Source organism: Anopheles maculipalpis, chromosome 3RL (assembly GCF_943734695.1).
Source record: "Anopheles maculipalpis chromosome 3RL, idAnoMacuDA_375_x, whole genome shotgun sequence".
NCBI lineage: Eukaryota > Metazoa > Arthropoda > Insecta > Diptera > Culicidae > Anopheles > Anopheles maculipalpis.
Window position 1 is genome coordinate 2,534,168 of NC_064872.1, and position 23,980 is coordinate 2,558,147.

The window sequence follows — 23,980 nt, forward strand, 5'->3', positions numbered from 1 at the left end:
AGGTGGAGCCTTTTTTGATGGAGTTTTCAACCGTGAAGAGAGCGAGAGAATGTGTGTGTCTTAAAGGTTTTTCCTACCCTTTTATAATCTCTCGCTCTTTCTCACTCTCTCACTCTCTTCCAAAATGTCACCACATCAACATCAGCATCGGAGCGCGTGTGCAAACGATGGATTTTCCACCCCTACCATAGGAAGCATAAAAAAGCTATCCCCTTGACAACAACAGCAACAAAAAAATGGGTATGGAAATTTTCTAGTGCGCGTGAATGAGAAAAGCGAACCCCTTTTTTATGGTACTTTCGAGGACGAAAAGAGTGGGATGACATTTTTGTTTCACCCTCTTGAATATTTCCCTATTTTTATAGCTTTTTCCCTTTTGTGTATTTTTTCTCTTTCTTCTTCTCTATCACAAAAAGGAAGGCTGACAGGGCGTCAGTACACTGGCAGACATTCCAAAGAACAAGAGCTTCTCGAGCAACTGGAAACGATCGTATTAGTAGCCCATGGCAGCAGTCGAGAAAACTCCCGTCACAGTGAGGATGTGTTTTGACAAACGAGATCCCACAAACGGTGTGTGTTTTTACGAGCAGCAAGAAAATGACGATGATGATGATGATGATGATGATGATTGTGCTAGAAGATGGTGGTTCAGCTGTGTAATTGACGCCGCCACCAATCGTCGCCGCCCTGGCTGGCTACCCGTGGGACAATTATTATGTGTTTCCCCTTCGTGAACTTGGAGAAGGCAACCGAAGGAAAAACTCCCGTCAAATTAATACGCCGCTCAGCAGAAAAAGATGTGAGGGTGAGAGAATTCGATCTCCCGCGGAATTTTGGTGGGCTGTATTTAGCTGGTTTTGGTGTTTCATTTCGCCCTTATCCCAAAACCCTATGTCCCGGTCGGTCTGGCCTCCGATCGTGCCAGGGCAGGGGAGCGCGTAGAAGAAAAAGAAGGAAAAAAAACGAGAGCAAAACTTTTCTATTCGCGAGAGACAGCATAAAGCGTGAGCGCCAGTGTTGCGAGATGAGTGGGAGATGATGATGGTACATAGCGTTACAAGAAACAAACACATTTCATCAAATTTCGTTCAATTGTTCCCGGCGACGATAGTGCGTCCGTCGTCGATCGTGGAAGCGTGCGCGCGCGTGTGTGTCGCCCATCGAGCTTGTCGTGGAAAAGTGGTCGCTGAAAGTGGTTGAAAATTGTTTTCATATTGAAGTGTTTTAGTGGAAGTGAGAGAAAGTGGAAAAATTGAATGAAAAGTGAAGTGAAATATTAAATAAAATAAAATAAAATAAGCAAAACAGTGGAAAAGAAGATAAAAATATAAATTAAAATATATAAAAAGTAAAATAAAGTGTGGAAAAAAGTGAAAGAAGGTGAAGAAAAAAGAGGAAAATGAATAAATTATTCGAGTGAAACAAACGCATATTGTGGTACTTAATTTATAGCACAAAAGTAGCCTAAGAATGACCCATGAACAGTGATAGTGAGCAACAAAACGGAGAACCTACAGCAAATATACTTAACTGGTTTACATAAATCGTTACAGTGATAGTTTAAGAAAACGTAGGTAACTCATAATGTTAAGCAAAACCAATCTCGCTTCAATCTTCGCTAATACAAGACTTGCATCTCACGGCTTACAAACATGCCTACGATACCAATCAAATGCAACCATTTTTAATTGATTTTTAACTGGCTTTGATCAAATAATTACACATGTTAGCTATCAGTGTTTACTGTCCACAGTCTCATGTAAGGAATTGATTGCGCTTCTGCACAAAAACCAGCTTAATTACTATCTATTAAAGTTGTAACAAACCACCCTAAAAAACCGAAGAATCGCCTTAATTGATCCGTTCTTAGTAGATTCATGATGAGTAAGTGTACGTTTCTTCTATGATTTAATGTTATCTACCGTTAGGAGCGTTTGCTGTAATAAAAAAAGGCTTCGAAGCTCAAGATCGCGTTTTCACGTTTTCACGTCTTCTAGAACAAAATGGCCGGCGGCGAATGGGACATTAATGATGCGCACATCCCATTCATCCAGGAGCTGGCGTACGAAAAATTTAACGAATGGGCCGACGGGCACGTACGGCACGTCTATCATCCGACGGACGATCACGCTCGCAAGCACATCTCCGGATGGGCGATGCGTAACACCAACAATCACAACGTTAGCATCCTGAAGAAAAGTTGTCTCGGTGTGCTTATCTGTACCGCTCGCTGTAAGCTACCGAACGGGGGACAAATCAATCTACGACCTGCCATCTGTGATAAGGCACGCCGGAAGCAGCAGGGACGGGCCTGCCCCAATCGGCACTGTAAGGCAGGCCGGTTGGAGGTGTTGCCGTGTCGGGGACACTGTGGATATCCGGTCACTCACTACTGGCGCCACACGGAGAAAGCGATCTTCTTCCAGGCGAAGGGCAACCATGACCATCCGAAGCCAGAATCGAAAACGTCCGGTGAGACGAGAAAGCTGATCGGTGCGACGGGAAGTGGTGGTGCGAAGGGTTCGGCGGGTAGGAGTAAAAAGCTGTCCGTACTTTTGCTGAGAGATGCGGCACTAGGCAATAAGGTAGATGGGTGACGTTCGTTTTTGTGCACAGATTTTAATTCTAATTGCCTTTTTTCTTCCCCGATAGTTAATGTCACTTAAAACATCCAGTAAGGTGCACGGTACTTCGGGGCCAGAAATTCTTCAACCACCGCCATTGATTCCTGATCCCAGTTATGGTACAGTTTTTTTAGTAACTTCGTGAATGCAAACTAGTTGTTTAATTACATATTTCTCCTACTTTTAGAAGACTCCTCAAAGTGCTCAACATGCACCCGAACACCGTGTGTCTGTAGAACCAAACTTGGAGTCACCTCTCTGTCTTCGTCCCTCTCAAGAACTTCTGAAGCAACGGGGATATTTTTCGATCCTTCAAACCAACAAACGAACCTTCAGAATCATCATCATCACCATTCCAGTGGGACATGGCAATCATACGAACCCAACATGGAATCCTTTACACCGTCCTCCGCATACGACACAACGGTTCCTGCCAATGGTTCCTGCAATTCTAGCCTAATGAACGAGTGTTTCCATCCAGAAGAAATCTTCCAGCTTGATCAGCCTCTTCGACAACAACAGCAGCCTCAGCACCAGAACACTAGCGGTAGTGCATCTGCTATAGTTAATCAACTGGCTACGACGACTCCTACCACTCTGCTCGATCTTGGTAGTGGAGCTATCTACAAGAAGTGTAACCAGATTAGCCCCGAGTACATATTTGGAACGAATCCTGTCACCAACACGGGTGCTGATCCGTTAACCGGGAATTATCACTCATCGAACCTATCCTGTTCTTACGGAACTCCTGCAAATGATGGCTGTAACGCACCGGTAACGTCAGACCATCACAACTCCCTACACAACAGCAAATACTTCGCTAATAACGATACTGGCTTCAGCAATCCTTCCCATGATGATACTTCTTCCAAGGATTTATTAAGATACATCAAAAAAGAAATTGGTTCAACCACGGCGGGGAAGCCCGTTGCGCTAGCAGATTCCTCCCTAACTGTGTCACGATCACGACCGTACGACTGTGATCAGAACCAATACAAAAAAGCACCCTACCCCTTCCGAGGGACATCCACCGGCACCTACTTTAGCAACAGTGTCAACAACAATAGTAGCAGCATCATTAATAACAATAGCATAACCTCGGTGATATCACCCAACAAACAGGCTAATTATGACCATCTTGCCAGCGAAGCATCCTCTGTCAATTACGGCTATCACCCGGCGGATCATCATACCACCCCGCCCGAGAGTCATGCGAACTCCAACTTCTCCGATCAGCAACCATATAGTGCGAGCAGTTGTAGCTATATGAGTGCAGCGATGGCCGGAGCATCGCACAATCAGGAGATACACTACTCCTATGCTGCCGGTGATAATTATCGATTTGGGAGTAATTACGTAAAGGGTTCGTCCCTTGCGCCCATTCATGGTGGAGGTGGTGGTGCATCGTTTCAAGCGACTGCAGTGCAACAAATGCATCCGGAGCTACCACTAGCGGCGTATGAGTTTTATTAGAGGTAGCGTTGGGTTTGAGATAGGTCAAGATCGTGTTGGGGGCGAATAAATGGTTGATTAATTCCTGTGAATATGTTCTTAATATATGCTGTACAAATGGTTTAGGTAGAAATTTATTCAAAATTTATTCGTTCACACTGTGATGTCGAAATACGAAGCGATGACGAATCTTTGTGACTAAGCCCTTTTATTCAGCAGCGATTCCTTGCTGTAGAAAATAATGGAAAAATGTCGTCTTACTAATGTTATTTCTATTACTATCCTAAAACTCCTCTTTAATCCCTTTATATCTGATTTAAACAAGACAGTCGATTGGGAACGCAATCATGTATCATCATTGCATACCATCAGGGGCGATTGTAGGAAGCGGTGCTAGCGCCATCTATACGTAATGGTTTTAAACAGCGCATAGCGCCACCTATTATCGAGATGTAGTACCAAACTGCTAACGCATCGTGTTTGTTGTTTATTTTGAACATCTCTATTGTTTATTTCTTTCCATAAATTACATGAATATGATTTATTACCATTTTTTCGTTGCTGATAAACTAGACAGTTTTAATGTGACTTCGGTTCCCTTTCCCAATCGTCCCCATACCTGCCGTGATGTTGAGAAACACTTAACATTCACAAGAACAACTTCGTGCAGACAGGTACACTCACCCAAAACCATATGCGAAATTTCCTGTTCTATTGTGAAATAGCAGCATTCAAATGGAAATCAATTCCGTTTTCCTCCTCCCTTCCTTTATGCGAATTGCTGTTCCGCACCTAAGAAAGAGAAGCCTCAAGAAACGCTAAATACCGTTAGTAGCCGTCGAGTAGCATGTATGGCTCAGTATGTTCCGAAGGCGGAAAGGACCTTGATCATCGACAGTGGCTCGGTTGTTCGTTCGCTCGACGTGGACCGGTTTTTGGGGTAGCGGGTGTCTAGACGGCTTGTTTGAACCGTGCGCCAACCATCGAGGCATCGGGCGGACAATAAATTGCTACCATCAGCACTTTATTGGCACCGGTGGCGTTAACATTAGAGCACGATCAACATTAGACTCTCCTCCATTAAAGGAGAGTCACCGAGTGCAACCATCAACATCATAAAACTCCTAGAGGAATTTTTCGAGACTTTCCCTTTCATTTTCTTACTTTGTATTTTCTAGCATCTTGGAACAGTGTGTGCAAATTGTCATCAATTCCCCTATTTCTAATTGTGATTTAATTATAAAGACATATATCCTCATTCATCAGCAGTATTTCCATTGCTGCCACTGAACTACTCCACTCCTCAACATGCAGCAAGTAGCGACTGTTGTAATTGACAGTGAAATATGATCAACACTCTCCTGGGCACGCCACTCAGTGGACAGTATTCCTATGCCTTCCATCCAGCTCTGCAAGAACACATGTGGAAAGTAAACTATCCGGATCGGATAGATCGGATAACAAGAAGTTTGTTTTCAATTCGCCAACTACTGCTGCTGCTGCTGCTATTCGATCACGTGTCGTCGATATGTGTCGCGTAGTTGTTCCTTGCCATTTCCAACAAACAAACAGTGTCGAGTGTAGGAATACAAATACGGGAATAACAAAATATACGCATTTGATTGAAGATTGTTTCTCAACGCGTCAAGCACGCACGAATCAATTCAAAAATGACTCATTAACTTCATGCTTATCCAAGAGGGTTTTGCGATCGACCACTTCCTCGATTCCCTGCTTGAAGTGCTCCAAGTGTAGTTATCCAAGTATTAATTCTAAACAGCGTCTTAAAATGTCGCCGGACACTAAAATAGCTCTCCGTCCCGTAACCTCACTCACTCTCTCCTTCCAACATGGGGAACTAGTTGATTTCCTGTCCAGAACGTCCAGAGAACCTTAAAACAAGTCGTGCCCATAATATGCTAAAACCCAGCTTGAATAAGTGCCGTGCCCCCATCGCGCGAGTCTCACTTGGCCCGGCGCTTGACGTAAACAACCGTATGGAGACGCATTTGCTTCATTTAGCTTCGCTTCACTCATAAGCACGCACACGCACACACAAACATACACTTACCCCCCGGTCAAGCAGGCGATAAACAACGGAACGGAGTAAAAAATAAAAGCCAAAACAGCTCCCGCCGATTCATATGGACACATGCCTTTACACTACCCCTTTCAACGGTACTCTCTAGTGGGGCGGTGCATCACTGCTTAGGGTGACGTGATGCTGGCGCTTAACAATGTGGTACCACTGCGCACTAGTCGGTTCTAGGTAGTAAACACAAACACAAGCCAGGTCAACCGATAATTATATCATCCGATTAGAAGTTGGAATCGATCGACACACCCTGGCGTCGTGGTCGTAGCAGCCCACGAGAGATCCGCGCTGATGCAATTAGTCTTGGACGGTTATTGGCATCAAAGTAGTCTCAGATGAAGCTGTCAGTGAAGACAGGTAGTCTGGCAGGGTTGCTTTATTGGCTGTCAAAATTTATTTGCTCTTTCTTGCAGATGTACTACAGAGGATACTACGAACACAATACCCACAATCACACAAAAAAACCAAAGATAGTGTTAATCGTGTGATCGTAGTTAAAAACAGAAACCATCCAACCTAAACAACTAAAAATAACCTTACCCTTTTGCGATATTTTTCAATGAACCAACACCGTCAATTGGTAGTAATTCGATACGATGCCATACGGTGCCCCATCATATCCTTGGCTTGTGTGGTTGGAATGTGTTGACCACCGAATATATAGGTCAAGGAAACTGACGCCGGCCACTTCTGGATAGCGAACACTTTCGATGCACCTTCGTCGAGTATCAAAATCTTTGCCAGAGCGCAAGTCAAAATCCAAGTAAATGTTCCACCAAGGAACGTGGTTGGTCGGTTGATCCTCATTGAAATGTTTTGAAAAGTCGCTTTGAAAATTGATTCAATCGGAGCATTTGGCTTATGCACTGTTTAGGACGGGAGGTTCGGGCATGAGGGTGTATACATTTGGTAGTCAATTTTATCCACCCCAGGGTTAACGATACGATTTTCGGCAATGTTTTTGTTTTCGGGTTCTGTGCATTAGGTTGTAAAGAAAGTTTAGAGGGGATTATTTACTAGAAAAGAAGTCCTAGAACTGTTCGCAATTTGGAATTTATTATTCGGTTCACTATTCTCCAATAAAAACAAACAGGATAAACAATCGTTTTATCCTTCACCAACGACACTTACTTTGCCCTAGCCCTCTGGTGTGGATTGGCGTTCAGTTACGTAACGGTGACAAGCCTTGCTACAGAAATAAACGCTACAAAACACCAATTACGATGGCTAGTGTTCGTTGACATTCTGATAAGATAAGAACTTTACGGGTCTAAGACTTCTACCGCTTATCAGGCTGGCCCGGCCCCAGTGCAAACGGCGCGTACTAATGTTTACTCACGATTCTTCACAAACCAGTTAGTTTGATCATGTTGATTCGTTCTCGGTCTATACATGTGGTTCTATCATTAACATACTGGGAAGAAATATTAGCGACTTCATAAGGAAACAAATGATGACTTACGTAGTGTACTAAACCTCCAGAACACTCTCTAGCAATGAAATAATGAAAGAGAAAGTGAACCTAAGTCACCTTTACCGTAGTACCGTATGAGCTACCTTTTTGCAGACACCAAACAGCAGCCAAAAAATAATTACAGATTAAATACCAACATGCTTCACTTCCTTATTTTTGGCTGTCGGTATAAAAACACCTTCTCCACCCCAAAACGTGGTGTTTTTGTTTACACACTGATCCATCCAGTCCGACCGGTCCGATGATCCGATCATCCTGCCTCAGCCGTACTTTGGAATGCCCGGCTTAAATTCGCTCGTGATCCAGATCACGTTAATTACGCTGCAAACAAGTACCGCTTTTCAGGTCATCCTTGGTCCGCCCCACGAACAAGCGTGTCAATTGTTTACACGCAAAAGAAGTGCACGGTGCAACAATCATATTTCACCCATCCGATCCGAATGACCTTCGGTTTTTCGGAGGGCTGCACGGAACTGATTAGCGGAACCTTCTTCATGGCGATCGACGATCGATGTGCCGGAGCAGCGAGAGCAAGCAGGCAAAATTTAACGTTTCATACAAACAGATCCAACGCTCGATTTGGGTTCGCTTCTAACATCAAACAGCTTCGCAACGCGTTCGAGATGAGATAAAGCATTCCAGAGCCCTGAAAACCTTAGTGTGAAGTTCTCTCATCATTCAAACGTTGCTTATTCTTAACTTTCTTGCGACATGTGCGCTGCAAGTGGTATTTTGACTGCAACATGACGGATTTTTGCGTCGTAGCATTCACATACAAATACATATGTAGATGGAGGGGCTGCATGTGCAGCTAATAAGAGGCAGAAAGTGATAGACACCGAGAGTCACACTTGATGCATCGCCCTGGGCACGTGATTTCGGGTGGAGGATCCGTTACGCGCGAGGCAAAGGGAAACGAAATTTGAAACAATGTTGAACGCATCGTGTCGAGGAGAAGTCTAGACCGATCTGTTTAGCCCTAGAGGAGTGGGATGTTTGTGTTTTACTTTCCTAATAGAACAACACGTTCTTTGGAGACTCTCAACTTGCAGTTCGGTCACGGTGTGAAGAACACAAAGGCGATGGCTTTGTACGATGTAGCATTTTTAATGGATTCTCTTCGCAACGGAGCTGTGAGCGATCATGCTCCAAAACGCGACGTTCCGGATGAATCCAATCCCTAGGGGCAACTGTAACCTCCGATGGGAGACATGTAGCAAAAAGGGTAGTTTAATCGCTTCACACGATTTAATGTGAAAGCTGTTTACTTCACTACACTTCTGAAAATTGCATCCGCATCCCCGAGTGTTGTTTGAACGATCACAACCACAAATATTAGAATCTCCCAACGTTGGAAGCAAAATATTTATTGCTTCCTGCTGGTGCTGCTGTGTACATCGGGATACAAATAGTTGCCAAGACGGAAGAACGGCCCTGCGAGAGGTAATTAAGATAGAAGCAAAACCAGCTCGAACTGAAACCTCTACTTCCCACAATGTATGTCCGTCGATCGAGATTAAAGCAATTGAAGGGGGAAACAAACAGTGTGAGTGTTGCAAACTGATTAGTGTCCGACGACAGCACTTTATACTTGATTGAGTCTAATGCCGCTTATGGAATGCCACCTCTAAGTCAATGAGCATGTCTTGCAGCTTTCTTTCGCACCTCAAAACCCTTGTAGGGAGTAGTTCGGGAAGCATCAGACCATATGTCAATGAGTTTTGGAGCTAATCTTAAACAGCTGGATTTATTTTTTCTTTTGCAACGATCACTAAACTCGTGGTGTCTTCTTCGTGCACAGTTATTCAAATTTATTCCGATGGCTATGTGCGAGCAAGAGTTGACCTGAACCTACAACCGAAGCTACGCACACATCTAGCTGTCAACTTCCTGAAGTTGACTTGCCCACCGCTCACACCACTTACAACAAAGCACGCCGGAGACCGGTTCGGAAAGAGTTAATTCTTGCGCACCCACGATATCGCAGCCAACCAACGGTGTTCGTGACCGGCATTCGGGAGTGTTTCGAAGTTGAAGTCTTTGTGCCGGCGCAAAATACAAAGACCTCTCGGTAGGAGCTTCTTAAGCCATTGAAAGTGTCAATACTGCGATACGGAAATGCGATGATTTGTACTTTAATGTAATTTGCAGCTCTTTACTAGCTACTTTTGAGGGATGGAATTGGAGAAGAAGAAAAGTCCTGCTAATGAACACCATCGCCATCGGGTCCAGAGGGCAATCCTTTTAAGGTGATCATCCCTCCTTCGCCATATCTTGTAATCAGCTTGTTTATTGGTTTATTCTGTTTGACCAGAACCAAACGAAACCAGTATCGTTACACCTTCTAGTATCCCCACTATCTAATTCCATCGGTCAGGGGGGGGGGGGGGGGGGGGTGGAAACAGGAAACAACATGACATTTAGATTGCGCTGACGAGATACGTGTTCCGGGCAGCACTGCCGAACCTTCTCTCCCACTGATAGGAAATCCATCGTAACTGACCTTGCCATTTACTAAATCACCATTCGAATGCATCGCCACGCGTGGTAAACAGATATAAATGATCTAATAACGTGTGGTGTTGCCTTCTTGTTGTTTTCGCTAGAAATCCATCAAAACGAAAATAAACGAAACGCATTTTACTTCGCAAGCTGAGCTTTGAAAACACATTCGGAAGCGGGCATTATGCCATGGCCAAGCAGGAAAACAAACCCCACCCGGGGCAAGGGATAAGCAGCCCAAGGTGGTGTAAACAACAGCGCGCCGGATCAACAATAACCGATAAACCGGATTTTGGGTGGTGTACTTTGCAAACCCAAAAGCAACAAACATGTGCGCCAACAGTAACAGCAAAGTTGACAAAAAGTGGGCGATAAGAAGCCTCCGCTCAGCACTCAGTAATGAGTGGGCAGTATTGCATCAGACTCGAGCGGTGTTATCGGAATCGGTGTTTGTTGTGTAGAGGAGCAGCAAAATGCAACAAACCTAGAAGAAACCGAATGGTTTCACATATAAATAAGTATATTCTTCTTACTACCGGCGGGTTCGTAGCGTTCCGGAAATCATTCCCGAAAAACGTGGTTCGGTTAGCGCACTCTGCACACATCTCCACATCTCCAACCACATGGCAAGAAGGAACGCATAATGGCGCGTAACTCACATTTTGCGCCTGCTTTTTTGTTTCTTTCATCTGTACAACCCCCCGAAAATAGAACCCATTTGTTGTTTGGGACTATCGGCTGAGAAATAGCGTCCTGCCTCTAGTCTAATCCCGTAGTCCAACGTCCAATGACCACACACACACACACACCACACACGGCCAAGACAGTTTAGTAGCATAAGACACATGGTGCAGGGTTAGCGTGCAGCTAATTCGATGCTCTTTTTGACACCCGTGACACATGCCTTTGTAAAAAGCTAATAATAATTTCTAGTAATACTCAGCAGCACAGCCATACTACCAATCGTGTCTCACCGTTGACAGCTAGTGGAAACTACTTGTTTTGAAGCAAAATGGCAACGATTAGTATCCAACCATAAGCAAACCCTTCAACGGTCCCTCTAGTCTAGAGCCGAAATTTGACCTAATTTCGTACCAGTAGGCGATGGTCGCCATTCGCGTTTTTTTTTTTATTTCCGTTGCTATCTTCTACCCTCCCTGGCAACCGTGCGCCTCCTTCAGGTTGCTGGGGTGAACGGATTTCTTGTCCCCTTCATCATCACCACCAGCGGTTGGTGGTGTGCCCAATCGCACCAATTAGGTATCGTTGGCGAACGTGGCATGCGGCACAGAAGACACATCAGCGTGGCCTCGGCGCTAGCAGCAGCAGTTCCGTACACAAAAACGTAGGAGAGAAGAATATTTTTCGACCAAATTTTCCATTACTTAGGCCAGTGTATGGATGTCTGCGTGAAGAAAGATAGCTAACGATAAGATGCGTAGTATGCCATGTGCGTTGCGATGATTGATAAAAACCGTCTCATCGCGTGTCTTGTGTATGGCAACGCATCACCACCACGTGGTTCTTTTTTTGACGAAGCAAGGCTCATTCAAAAGACAAGCAGCAGGTAGCTAAGATTGACAACTTCACGAGAACCTAGGAGGTTGAAGTTCGTTGACAGATGGCGCGCGTGGTCTAGTATACGATCGTTTTATCACGTACACACCCGTGAGCGGTTCCCATCGCGTCCTATCCATGCTCTCTTTGGTTGGCTGATGCAATACCAAGCACAGACAAATGTTTACTAAAACATCGCATCTTCACACCAACAGAATCCGATACTTAATTATTCCTCCGCACCACTACCCGCCCCAGGCCGACACCTTCACTGTCCTTGAGAGAGAAAAGGCGCGAAGTGCGAAGTGGAATACATTTGCAAGATCTATCTAGCGCTGGTGTGTTTGAGGGGTGATAAAACCGGCAGATGAACCCGGAGTGAGGAAACAATTTCAAGGTGAAATCGTCCGGCATTTCTAATCGCCAAACGGGCCACCGGTCTGTCTCTCGGAGGGGGGCTGCTGCTGCTGATGGCTCGAAGGTGTTTGACACGAGTAAACATGCGGCATTATCGGACGTGTCGGATTCCTATTCCAGCCCGCTTGCATGGGAAATGAGATACGTCGCAGACACGCTGAACCGAACCGATGTCAATACACCGTTACGCGCGGGGGAGGGGATGTTGTGTTCCCGCCAGTACATTCCGGATTCACTTACTTTGCATAGCATAGTTCGGGCTTCGGAACCGATACAGAAGGTCCGTTGCTATTCTAACGCTTCATTCATCTGGTGCGGAATTGAACACTTGTGCCAATAAATAGTCATAGGATGGGAAATTCCGCAAAAGCTTTCGCCCTTACTTTGTGAGAGGTTGATCAATCAAAACAAGCCACTGTATTTTTGTTGCTAATCGATCTTTTCTAAAATTGTAGTGAGTTTTTTTTTTCAACAATTCTTAGATTCGATGACAAATAGGTCCCAAAATGTCTGCAGTACAATGAGTCACTTAATTTCTGAAGCCAAGATAAGTGAAGATGAACTAGCCGACTTTGTTCGCAAAACGTGTCCTAACAGCTGGGTGGAGTGATGAGTAATCGCTCTACTTACAACCCACATCATACTCCTGGCAACAAAGCCGCATTCTTGATGATTAAGTCGAAAACCTTTCCATGTGCAAAACACCTCATCTTAAGCGATCTTCTGGTGTATAAAGGTGTTGCATTGTTTTTTTTTTTTAATAATTATCCTTTTCTTTATCCAAATACACACAACTAGTGGAATTTTGAACGTTCGATCAAATTCTCGACTGTCAATAATGATGATGCAAACCCCGAGAGGTCCGAAAAACCGGAATTTTTAAGTTCGACACTCGGTAACTTTCCACCAAGGGGAAACAAACTCTCCTCATCGTGTGTTTACTGTTTACCTGCTCACCAGTCAAAAAGATAGATTATACTCTTATCAAACGTGAGTCACGCTTTTTTCACAAGGGTTCTCCTTGTTTTACTACAGAACTCCCTTTTTTTATCAACCTCACAGCCACGTAGAAAAACACACACACACACACGAGGGAAACAAAAACAACAAAGAACCAACAGCATTGCTAAACCTTCGTCGGAAACTAAGTGCATTCAGTTTAAAGAAGGCAAGCAAGAACTTTAATTGAACCAGGAAGAAAAAGACGTAACAACTACAAGAAAGCAGTACTAAAAGTGCATGGTTTACGATGCAGATGGGATATAAACACAAACAGCCAGAAATATCTGCGTCACCCTTTTCCCATTTGCCGGCTATATTGCCTCCCGCAATTATTTTAGAGCTTAAAATAGCGCGCGGATAAAATTGGATAAATGAAGCACACATTAGTACGATGTGTGAATTTGTGATTCGCGTAGATAAAATATTATTGTAAGATGGTTTACACACTCTGCTTCCTTAAGACAGCGTGATCATGAGGCTTTTTTTCATGAAGAAGAAGTTATTTGCGTTCGCACTCAAGTTCAATGCACTATCGATCGCTGATCGAGGAATTAATGTTACCACCAACCAAACCGATGTCCAATACGGAGAAGTCTGCATTTGTTTATGCTCAACGAAGCATTGCAGCATGCAAAGCATTGACAATATTGCAGAAAAAGCGGTCTTTTTTCTGGAGGCTCGTCCCCATGAAAAGCAGCCATGCCCTTCATCGTTGACCTTCGTGCGGATGACACGGCGCAGTAGCCGAAATATGGAGTCGGACAAAAATTTGGTAGAGCCCTTAAAAAAAAACAGAGAAATGGAATGAAAAACCGGTTTCGGTCACTAAACGCACCATTGGAGGCATTGGTCGCCAGTCGACGAGGGAATTGTTTGCGTGGAAGATAAACAAACGGCGCTGAGGGGTTCGCTATCGGTGGTAATACTACACTCAAGTGACACTCCCTTTGGGCTGCGTGGTTTAACAAAAAGACTAATTTATCAATCATTTAAAACAAAAACGCTTTGCAGAAAAGCATTTATACATTGAGCTTGGATATCAACTTGATAAATTGATTCATCATTGTCCAACAAGCTGTTAAGTTTTGAACATTTCGGAAGCAGCCGACGAAATTTAAAATGTTCAACACGATCAATATACGAACGATCGATCGATCGATAAGCGCCAAAGTGTTTTGCTGATGCGTCGTAAATAAATAGACACACCGAAGCTTGACGATAAACTGCCAACGTACTACTCACTCTCTAATCAGTCGCCACTGACCAAAACAACGCAAACCGTTGACTGGCTGTCAACCGTGTGTTTTGCTTCCCTTCAATCACAGATAATCGCAAATGCGCGCGTTCACGTTCCCTATTTTTTGACCATTCTCTCACTCTTGGGATGTTTACTCTTGTTAATATGCCACACGATGTCAGTTGGACGATATTGGTGTTTACTACGATGGCTACTATGACGACCATTTGGTGCAATGGTGAGACTTGCGGCTCACCACCGTTCGTTGAGCATTCATCTGACGCAATCGGATGGATTGCCCTTTTTTAATTGCGCTTGCTACGTGTGTGTTTGAACGGTTGTCACAGCAACCTTCGTGCTTAACACAAGGATCGTTCGATCATCGGTTTGTGCGCAGCTTCACGTTTGTGATGATGATCATGATGAAATTATACAGTCAATGGGAAATTCGGTATTCGGCCGTGAGGATGACGCACCGTAGGAAAACTTCAGCAATTGAAGGACGACAGCCGTCCAAAGTGGATGCCGCCCTTTATTGCAGGTGTAATGCTGTCTTATTGTACCCCCTTTGAAACTAATCCCTATAACTCTAATCTTGTTGGAATAGAGTCCACTTGAAGGAAAGTTTATGATGAATCAGATAAGAAATCCAGTTAAAACCAAACTGAGAAACTGTTTTTAGGACTCAACTCTAATATGCTCAATCAGTTTAAAATACTAAAAATAAATAAAATAAAAATAAAAAAAATCTACGACCTTTTTTGTACTATTTGCAGCATATTATTTGCTTCTTCTTGAATGACATCAACCCGCCATTCAGACATTTCATTGGAAAAAGGGAACGAATCGGTACAATCTGGATCTGAGAGGAAAGATTACTAATTACCGTTGATATATGGGCCCGTCTGTGTTGTGCATTTGGCACAACTCACCTCGGATTATGGTACCGAAAAGGATTAAATGCCCACTACACCACGGTACAGAGCAATCATTGCTAGAAATTGACAGTAACGCTCTCCAGACGCTGATAATCTTTTCAAGAGGGTAATGAAGGAAGGATGAATCAATCAACCCCAAACGTGTACGGGGGTGAAGGATGGTGATCTTGCAAAAAGTTTGCAATCTTCCCTAATAAAACAGGAAAGCTGAAACTTATCGACGTCGTCATGATTTCACACAATCTTTTCTCGATAGTAAAAATAACATTTTATTGCTCCGATCTGATGTACCTCGCTGAGAGCTCGTCCGAGAATTTGCTCCCCAAAAACCGGGAGCCTCTTTGTTTCCAAACGTACGTAAGTTATCAAACTGCTGCTGCTACTACGAATATACGCTCACGAACGCCCTTTCTGTGTCTTATCGCGGTCCGATAAGACAGCTCCAGGTGTAGTTTTGTTAACAAAAAAACAGTGCCCGTGTTCTTCTTGCTGTTGGCCGTGTACAACACACGAGTACGATTTCAGTTTCGATTTCGCACCCACCGCGAACCAGTTCGGGCCAGTTCTGTTAAGGGTGAAAGATTAGACGCGTTTACATTGCGGATAGACATGGATGCCGCCCGGTGAATTACTGACGCAGCAGATGAAGACAGACAGGAGGCAAACCTATCATCGAGCGAGGAAAATGCCGTTGTCCGTACCGTCTCTGCTAGCACTGATAATAGTGCTTCGGCAGGCAATTGAAGGCAAGCTCTTGTGGCCCAATCAGCGGTGGCTCGCCTTGTGCCATCAACCAGGCCCGGTCCGGCTGCGTGCGTCAGAGTCATCGGAATTGGAACTCCGATGGAATCAGACGCCTGGCTTGGCTCACATTTTTGCACACAGAAGCCATACATAGCACGCTGTACTTGCTAGTTAAATAAAGCGCAATTGTTTCTTCCTGCTTGGTGATATCGGCAAGGCAAGGCGTGGCTTTTTTTGCATAGAATTATCACGCCACTCGCTCGAGACAACATGGTTCCGAGTTGTGAAGGATTGGGGATTCGGAAAGGGAAAAAAAAGATCGTAAGGAAGGGTAGGGGATCACGCCACAAAGCATCACAGTCCCACCAGACATAATGCGTCGTTTGGGGGTGATGTGCGGGGGTGGATATCAGTATGCAAAATATGTTGTTGTGGTAGGTGCTGGTTACAGATACAGGCCGTCGACGCTAGAACAACAAATTGCGCCTCCGTGCAAGATCTCTATGTATGAGGCACGATCGCGTATCTAATCCACCCACCCTAAACGTCCCATTTCTAGCAAACCTTCCACCGAACCAATCGGTTTACATTGCTTGTCTATAGTAGAATTCTGCATAACAACAAGAACTTCTGAAGGTTTTTGCTTTGCTTCAGCTTGAGCACCACAATTCCCCAAGAGAGATCATTCAGCACGCATTTGTTTATGGAGCTCGGACTGCCCAGTGTACCAACCGAGTGCGATTTACATTCCTTGCTGTGTGTATGCAAAGCCGCTTAAACCGGTTCGCACACTGGTGTTTGTAAACATGGCCACCATGACGTACCATGCGGGGCTATCATGGTTGAAGGGCTTGCGATGATCTTCTCCATGACTCAACTCAACCGAACAGAGAAACCATTTTCATTTTCATTTTTCAAACAGTCGTGCCTTCTTTTCGTTGGGTGAAGAAGACTTTAAAAAAAGCATAAGAAACACACCACCATTCCAAGGGCGAAGAGAGGTCTTCGGCTAAGCAAGAAGGCTTCAATTTTTGGCCCATTAAGAGCGACTCCCCTACCTTCTCGTCCAAGAAGATGAAACACCCAAAACTCATATAAAAACACATCATAAGCGCATGATCAATCCACCAAAGAGCATGAGAGATCACAAGAAACTTCAGAAGGAAAGTGTGTTATTTCGTACTTTTACTTTTTTTTTTTTTGGGGGTTATATTTAACATTGAATGTTACGCTGCAACGCTCCACGGCGATGTTCTTCTTAAAGAGCGTATCAAAAATTGTTGATATGCGCCACAAACTTTATCGCGGTGCCCCCTTCATGTACGCAAGAACGGATTGTTGTGCAGAAACATTTGTGGAAAATTCCCTACTGCTGGAAACTGTTGCTGTTACAGCTGGTTACGAACAAAAATCCCTGTCTTGATAATTTGAGGTGGGATACTGGGTAGGGGAGGCCATAAATAGAATTGTATTTTTTTGTTTGTTCCTTCTTTGGGGGGCATCTGGAAGTAGTGCACACGCGTTCAGTTTATCGCGTACAGCAAACTATTTTTATGTGCTTTTCCTTCACTTTTTCCTTTTTAACTTTGGGCATCATATTCCGATATCAAAAAACACACATGTCCAATTTTATGATTACACCGGCAACACACATCGGACACCGGTCGGCATTAAACGAGCGAGAACAGTAAACAGCCAGAGCAAAGCCTACTGCGACTGATGTAAAAATGCGGTACGCACACTACACTAAATTCGTGTTGCTATGTTATACACACATGCGTGCGTACAGCCAGAAAGACATAATTATTTATTTAATTTATCTCTTTAAAAAAACATTCAATATTCTTATACAAAAAAAAAAAAGTTTTCCGATAAGAGGACGAAAGCGTGCTAATAAATTGTCCTCATCACTTTTTCACAAACTATTCCACGGTGTGTTCCCATGATGTTCCTCGATCCCTATGCTGCAAACACACCGGCATGCTATTATTTTGAAGGCCACAGCCAATTCGTCGTGTCGTATCCAAAACATCGTCCGAGTTCCACCCCATCGTTCCCTCATCTTTTCTCCCCTCCTCGCTTTCCAAAAAAGCCGGTTCCACAAGCTCACCTGATGATGACGATACCTTACGCACACACACACACACATTACCCCTTACTTAACGCTATTAAGGGTATATGGAGGTATAACCTACCAAAGGTCCCGAGCGGGGGGTTGGTTCGCGAAGGGATGAAGTTGATGTAGATGGGTGGAGAAAGAATTGTATTTGCCTTCCTCGGTACAAAAAAAAACGCCCGATACGGGTGGAACCACCCGAAAACCGAGGGAAGGCTGAGAGGGAAAGAAATTGTTTTGAGAAACTGCGTCGTAGCGAAATCGGGGCCCCGGAACACGGGAGAACCAAGCCGGCATTTTGGTGTTTTGGCGTGTATATTTATGTTCTTGCTGTTCCGCAACCGGCAAATGTGTGTGTGTGAGTGTGTGATTTTTTCCATCAGCAACATGTAAGCAAACGAGCCTCTTTTTAATAATCTCAAACCATAATAAAAAACTGCAAAAAACGCTCTTCTCTTGGTGCAATTTTCCCTAACCGAACAGCTAAAATTTCATCTAGAAAAGGTAAAATTTACTTAAAAGTAAGCAAAAGTAGTTGGAAAATTTATACAAGCTTCACATTACTACCACCGCCGCCGGGTCCAGTAATCGCCGCTTGGCCCAGCGCAGAGTGTGCGCCTGGTTTTTGGGTACGGTACGTGATAAGAGAAGCGGCCACCCCTTACACGAACTGTAACACACGCACACTACTGTAAGCTGTGAGTTGCTGCTGCGTAACTTGCGTGCTATGTAAAGAAAGGGGTGTTTTTGGGTGGTGGGGATGGATTACCAATGGTAGCAAATGGGGAACTGTTGGTAACAATTTACCTGAAGAAAAAGGAAATTCGGTGGAAATTTGATTTTCACTCATAAAAATAAGCTTCTAATTTCAGGGTTTTGAAGACAGGAAATTGTCAATCAAATTGCATAATATTTCTATCACATTTACATGAATTTTGGCCCAACTTTTTTATAACCACCTTTTCCCTTCTAATCACCCATAGTGCGAGTACGATTAGGTAAGCGTAAAATCTACTCGCGGTTTCTTTTGTCTTTCTATGTGTGTGTGTGCGTGGTTACAGTTTTTCGCGATTACAACGAGCGCGTTACATCCGACACGAGCGCGTATGTGTAGTGGTGTTGTTTTGGTATGGCTTTAAATGCGGCGGGCACGCCGCGTTCTGGCTATAGTTCGGTTTCAGAGATTGTTCCGTGCGTACACCTCTCTCTCGCAAGAACGGCAAATAAAGCTACGACGCCACACACTTGCTTGTACTGCACCTGCACGCCAACCAGAATTATCTACCCTTCCGAAGTGCTGTTACACACACGTTACTAGTGTATCTGCCCACAGAGAAGAACAAAAAAAGAGTGTACAACCTGCTGCAGTTGAACCGAAACTACTCCAACATACACACAAACACTGCCTTCCAAAATTCACCGGTATTCTGTGTTGTTGTCTAACTGCCAACGAAAGGAAGTACAAATCACCTTCAAAAGTACAAATCGCTTACCACGCCGAGAGTAAGGAAACCCAGCACGAAAAGTGTTTGCTAAGAGATATCAAAACAAAAAGACAGAACCCAGCAGCATCATGTCGGCATCACCGATCGCACGTCAGGCCTGTGCCTCCATCTCCCAGGCCATCCCGTCCAAGCGAGTGCTCATCCATGACGCATCCGAGCTGCCGGATCTCTACTCCTCCACGCCCGGTGGCACCCTCTACTCGACCACACCCGGAGGTAAGCATAAGCAATTGTCCCCCGCAGAATGGGGTGAACCAAAGAGGTGGCCAGTGTTTTGTAGAACGTTACGAGCCAGAACGCACGTACGCACTCTGGTGGTGCGCAAACTCGGTTCTATGCTGCTAGAGGGCCGTGTTTCCATTCATTGTACGATGCCTCGGTGCCTCAGTGATGTGAAGTTTTTTTTACGTGAAAAAGCCGAAGAAAGTGCGAACGGGGAAAGAGGTGTATGTTATTATTGTTTGGATTAATTGGGCTCCGAATTTACGGACACGCGCGTAAAGAGTGTTGTTTGGGTGCCTTTGAAAAGCGAAACATTACTACGCAATAAGCAGATGGGGCTGATGAGAAGGCCGAACAGGTGTTAAGAGTAGAACCGATTTAATGGTAGAACCAGTGAGCTTAACAGAAACAGTGGCTTCAGGTCTTGGTGAGATAGAATCTGCAATTGATTGATGCAACTCCATCGAACTAGTCTAACTAGTTGTCAAATTTGTTTCAAAATGTCAAACTGTGGAAGAATGATCTCAGTAGGCCGCCGCAAATTCAAATGATGTGACAAGCAAATGGAAGCGCTAACACGTGTTTCTCCGTGGTGTTGCATTATTTGAAGTTCCACGTCTACACACGTTCTTAGGAACAATTTCCTTCTTCGTTAGCGTATGATGTCTTGGGAAGCTTCTTCTAGCTTCTTGTTGAGATTGGCTAAACGAATTATTTTTTTACTCAACGCAAAAAAAAAAACACTCTGCTTGTATGTGCGATGGGTGTTCGTTTTCTATTTTCGGTGTGTTGTGGCGAAACACTTCCCGTATTTCTGTTTGGACGTTGACGCACTTTGGCCCCCCATCATACAATTTGTGTTGGTCAAACCGCGAATGTGTGTGTGCGTTGTGCTCTATGCCCACATGGGACATTAACAATTCGCGTTTGATTTAAATTTTATTCCCCACTGGTGGCTTAACATGGCGGACAAAGACCCCCTCATTTTCTGACAGCGAGGGAGCCAGGGGCTAGATTCAAAGCTCTCCTTCCGTTTAGAGACACCTGGGAGACCCGATCTGTCTGCCTGTTCGCGGCACATTTGGTCCGTTCCGTGTCACTTCACCAGCTAATAATTGCGAATCGTGCGCGACACGAACACCGTACGAGGGCGCCTCAGATGTGGAAAGAAAACGCAAAACCGGTTCCTCCCACTAGACGTTAGTTGGGGAGGGGGGGGGGATTAAAAAAAGAAAAAGAAATCAAGAATAGACGAATGTCTCCAACCGTGGTTCCACAATCATTTAATTCCACAGAGAGAAAAGATGGATTCAGAATTTTGATGCAATGATGATGTCCCATATCTATCCATCCCCAAGTGGCGGAGGGATTTGTTCATTGCCAACAATCTCTGTGTTGTTGTTGTCTTTCCATCCTCAGGAATTCCCTCCGCAAGGGGAGAGTTTATCCATAATAAGAAGCTGTTATTGTTGGTCGAATTGCTACTAACAAGCTCGGAGTCTGATGAAACATCTCTCCATTCGAACGCCTTTCCTAGAAGTAGTCCAATTTATTTCGGAAATTCGGTTGAAGGACTCCTGGAACATGTAAGTTCGAGTTGCACTCATCCGTAGCAAACTCAACATTGGGTGACTGATGGAGAAACTGGTTTTACTGTAAAAATAACCAAGCATTCCAATCCAAGAGCTTCAAAATAGAAGGAACTTTATTTATTTTGTGGAACTCAACTTTCCAACTTCGCAGGCTGATAATTCTGCCGTGCGTCCTTCGCACGCATTTTTTTGTAAACTACTTTCATACGATCTTGATCCGCTTTTAGGGGGTTTAAAAAAAGAAAATGGCTCTCCCTACTGAACAGGATCTATAAATTGCCTACCGACTCGAAGATCGACCGGACACCCCAGTTTTGGTCTGGATGATTGTAAAAGTGAACGTTTTATGGCTTTTTTGTGGCCTCGTCTAGTATTTGAACTATTTGGACTACAACAAAAGGTTTTGCGGGATCAGAAGCTGGACATTTTGCACACGGCTTGCAACCACCAACACACCACTGCGGCCCTAAGATCGGCCATCTTATCAACCCGCACTCGCGTAAAAGCCAATGAACCGATTAACAACAACACACAAGTAGGAAGAACAACACAAATCCTTCGCTTGCTGTACCGAAATCAGCACAATGTGTGATTGTGTGTTGCTGCCACATGCTCTGGGGTCTCTAATCAGTGCCGCCGCTTGCCAAGGTCCTTTTCGACCAATCTTATCTTACTAACCCCGACGAGAGGAGAGACTTCACACAATCTAGCACAGTAAGCTCACTGGGGACAGTTATGGTTTCATTGTTTGGAATTGGAGGAGTGTATTTTCCTGGTGTTCCGTACATATTGCATAATTCGGAAGCTATATGAACAGATTGGCGGATGGACAGCACTGGCACGCATCGCACACCGTACACCCCCAGGGGTGGCAAGTTAAAAATAATCATCTAAATGCTTCTGTAGTTGTGAAGAACCGGCAGACGTGGTCGTCGACTTTGTCTTGCTTCAAAGATATCATCACTTTAAAGCGATGTAGAGCTAATAGAGCAGTCAGTCGAGAGGATCGTTTTAACTTAACTATCTGTAAATTGGTCGCACTCGGTGAGAATCAGCTGGGAGGCAGCACTACCAGACAGATGGGCGATCCCGGTTAAATATAAAGTACACTACCTACTCTAGTTGTTGTTGAGTAGCTGCTTAATACGACTCGGAAAGCTACCACAAAGGAACGCGCATTTAAAGCTGCCATATCAACCGATTCCTATATTGAGACATTGAACTTTGAGTCGTTTGCTTAAAAATTGGAGACTTCTTTCTAGCCTCCCCCCCCCCCCCCCCCCCCAAAAAAAAAGGCCAAACGTGGTCTCAATTTTTGCGATCTCCACGCATACGCATCTGTTTTGTGCGCGATATGCAAATGCAAAAAGTAAACCTTTCCTGTTGCTGTTGTGTGTTTGGGGGTTTATGTGTTGGGCCACCATGCGCCATTTTGGTAGGTGGTGGTAATCTTCTCGAATATTTGTGTTTGTGTTTTTTTTTACGCAACAAAAGTACACTAATGTATCGTGGAGGGTACTGGGGGGACAATAACAGCAATAAGCAATTTCAGAAGCTTCTGGAATTATATGGAAAGCGGGCAAACATGAAGATGGTTGCCAGATTTCGCACTCATTTGGCCCGATTTTGTTTGCTTTTTTCCCGCCAGCGTGTGCGACGTTCTGCCTTCTTATCAGCACAAGAAGAAAAGATTCTCGATCTCTGTGCTTCTAAAAGAGTGGAAGATCTTTGGCGAAATTTTTTTCTGTCTACCAAAGAATCTTGTACAAACATGATGAAGTTGCTTAAAGCTAATTGATATTGAAATCATCAACACACAACTTCTCTTCCTATTCACGCTGCGCGAAAAGATGGCGCAGACGGACAAGACACTCATTGGGGAGGGATGATGGGATGTGGGACCGGCGAATGCGAACGCAACGTGTGGTTAAACGCGCGTCCGGGGTTCTATGAAGGTCAAACTCGTCTAGAGTTTGGCTGTGTTCGTTGCTCAAATATCCAACACACACACACTGAATAGATCATGGTGTGCGATCGTTCTGCTCGTTAGAAGAGATCTTTCTCTTATAATGATTTGAAAGAATAAAGTATTAACGAATGGTCCTTCTCTCTTTCGACACCCCGGCATTCAGGTACTCGCATCGTGTATGAACGTGCCTTCCTGATGAACCTGAAGAATTCCCCGCTGGCACGCACTCCACCAAACAACGTGCCACTGAACCTGCTCCGATCGGGTGGCGGAAGCCCGAACTCAAAGCCACTGTCGACACTGTCGCTGAAGCAGCAGAAACCGGCCCGGAACTCACCGCCAAAGTACGACGAGCATCAGGAACAGTTCGATATGGATCTGTAAGATGGGCCCTTCTTTGCCCGCTTCTTGCTACTGTCGGCTGCACTGAGGATCCATCCCGGATGCCTTGGAAGATGCCGCGCAAGGAGCACAGGAGAAGGATCGTCTCTTGAAAAAAAAGCGTCGAGGACAGAGAGAAAGAGAGAGAGAGAG

General features: G+C 44.5%; 3 protein-coding genes across 3 annotated transcripts in view; all 3 read left to right on the forward strand.

Moving 5' to 3' along the window:
- LOC126563780 (uncharacterized) overlaps nucleotides 1–23,980 on the forward strand; it is a 347,215-nt gene that overhangs the window by 33,968 nt on the left and 289,267 nt on the right. The gene's annotated exons all lie outside the window — the stretch shown is intronic.
- Nucleotides 2,004–4,097, forward strand: LOC126565996 (transcription factor glial cells missing 2-like). Its single transcript, XM_050223197.1, has 3 exons — nucleotides 2,004–2,585; nucleotides 2,653–2,743; nucleotides 2,812–4,097. Exons 1-3 carry the CDS (start codon nucleotides 2,004–2,006, stop codon nucleotides 4,095–4,097), a joined length of 1,959 nt encoding a protein of 652 aa, XP_050079154.1.
- Nucleotides 19,709–23,864, forward strand: LOC126565632 (eukaryotic translation initiation factor 4E-binding protein). The gene is made up of 2 exons (XM_050222829.1): nucleotides 19,709–19,879; nucleotides 23,610–23,864. The coding sequence occupies exons 1-2, from the start codon at nucleotides 19,732–19,734 to the stop codon at nucleotides 23,828–23,830; spliced, it is 369 nt and encodes a 122-aa protein (XP_050078786.1). The 5' UTR covers nucleotides 19,709–19,731; the 3' UTR covers nucleotides 23,831–23,864.

What these genes read in the sequence shown, in the direction of transcription:
- LOC126565996 (XM_050223197.1), top strand. Translation starts at nt 2,004, where the DNA reads ATGGCCGGCGGCGAATGGGACATTAATGATGCGCACATCCCATTCATC. An exon ending in ATGCGGCACTAGGCAATAAG is followed by an intron (nt 2,586 to 2,652) that starts GTAGATGGGTGA and finishes CTTCCCCGATAG; the next exon opens with TTAATGTCACTTAAAACATC. An exon ending in GATTCCTGATCCCAGTTATG is followed by an intron (nt 2,744 to 2,811) that starts GTACAGTTTTTT and finishes TCCTACTTTTAG; the next exon opens with AAGACTCCTCAAAGTGCTCA.
- LOC126565632 (XM_050222829.1), top strand. Translation starts at nt 19,732, where the DNA reads ATGTCGGCATCACCGATCGCACGTCAGGCCTGTGCCTCCATCTCCCAG. An exon ending in CTACTCGACCACACCCGGAG is followed by an intron (nt 19,880 to 23,609) that starts GTAAGCATAAGC and finishes CCCGGCATTCAG; the next exon opens with GTACTCGCATCGTGTATGAA.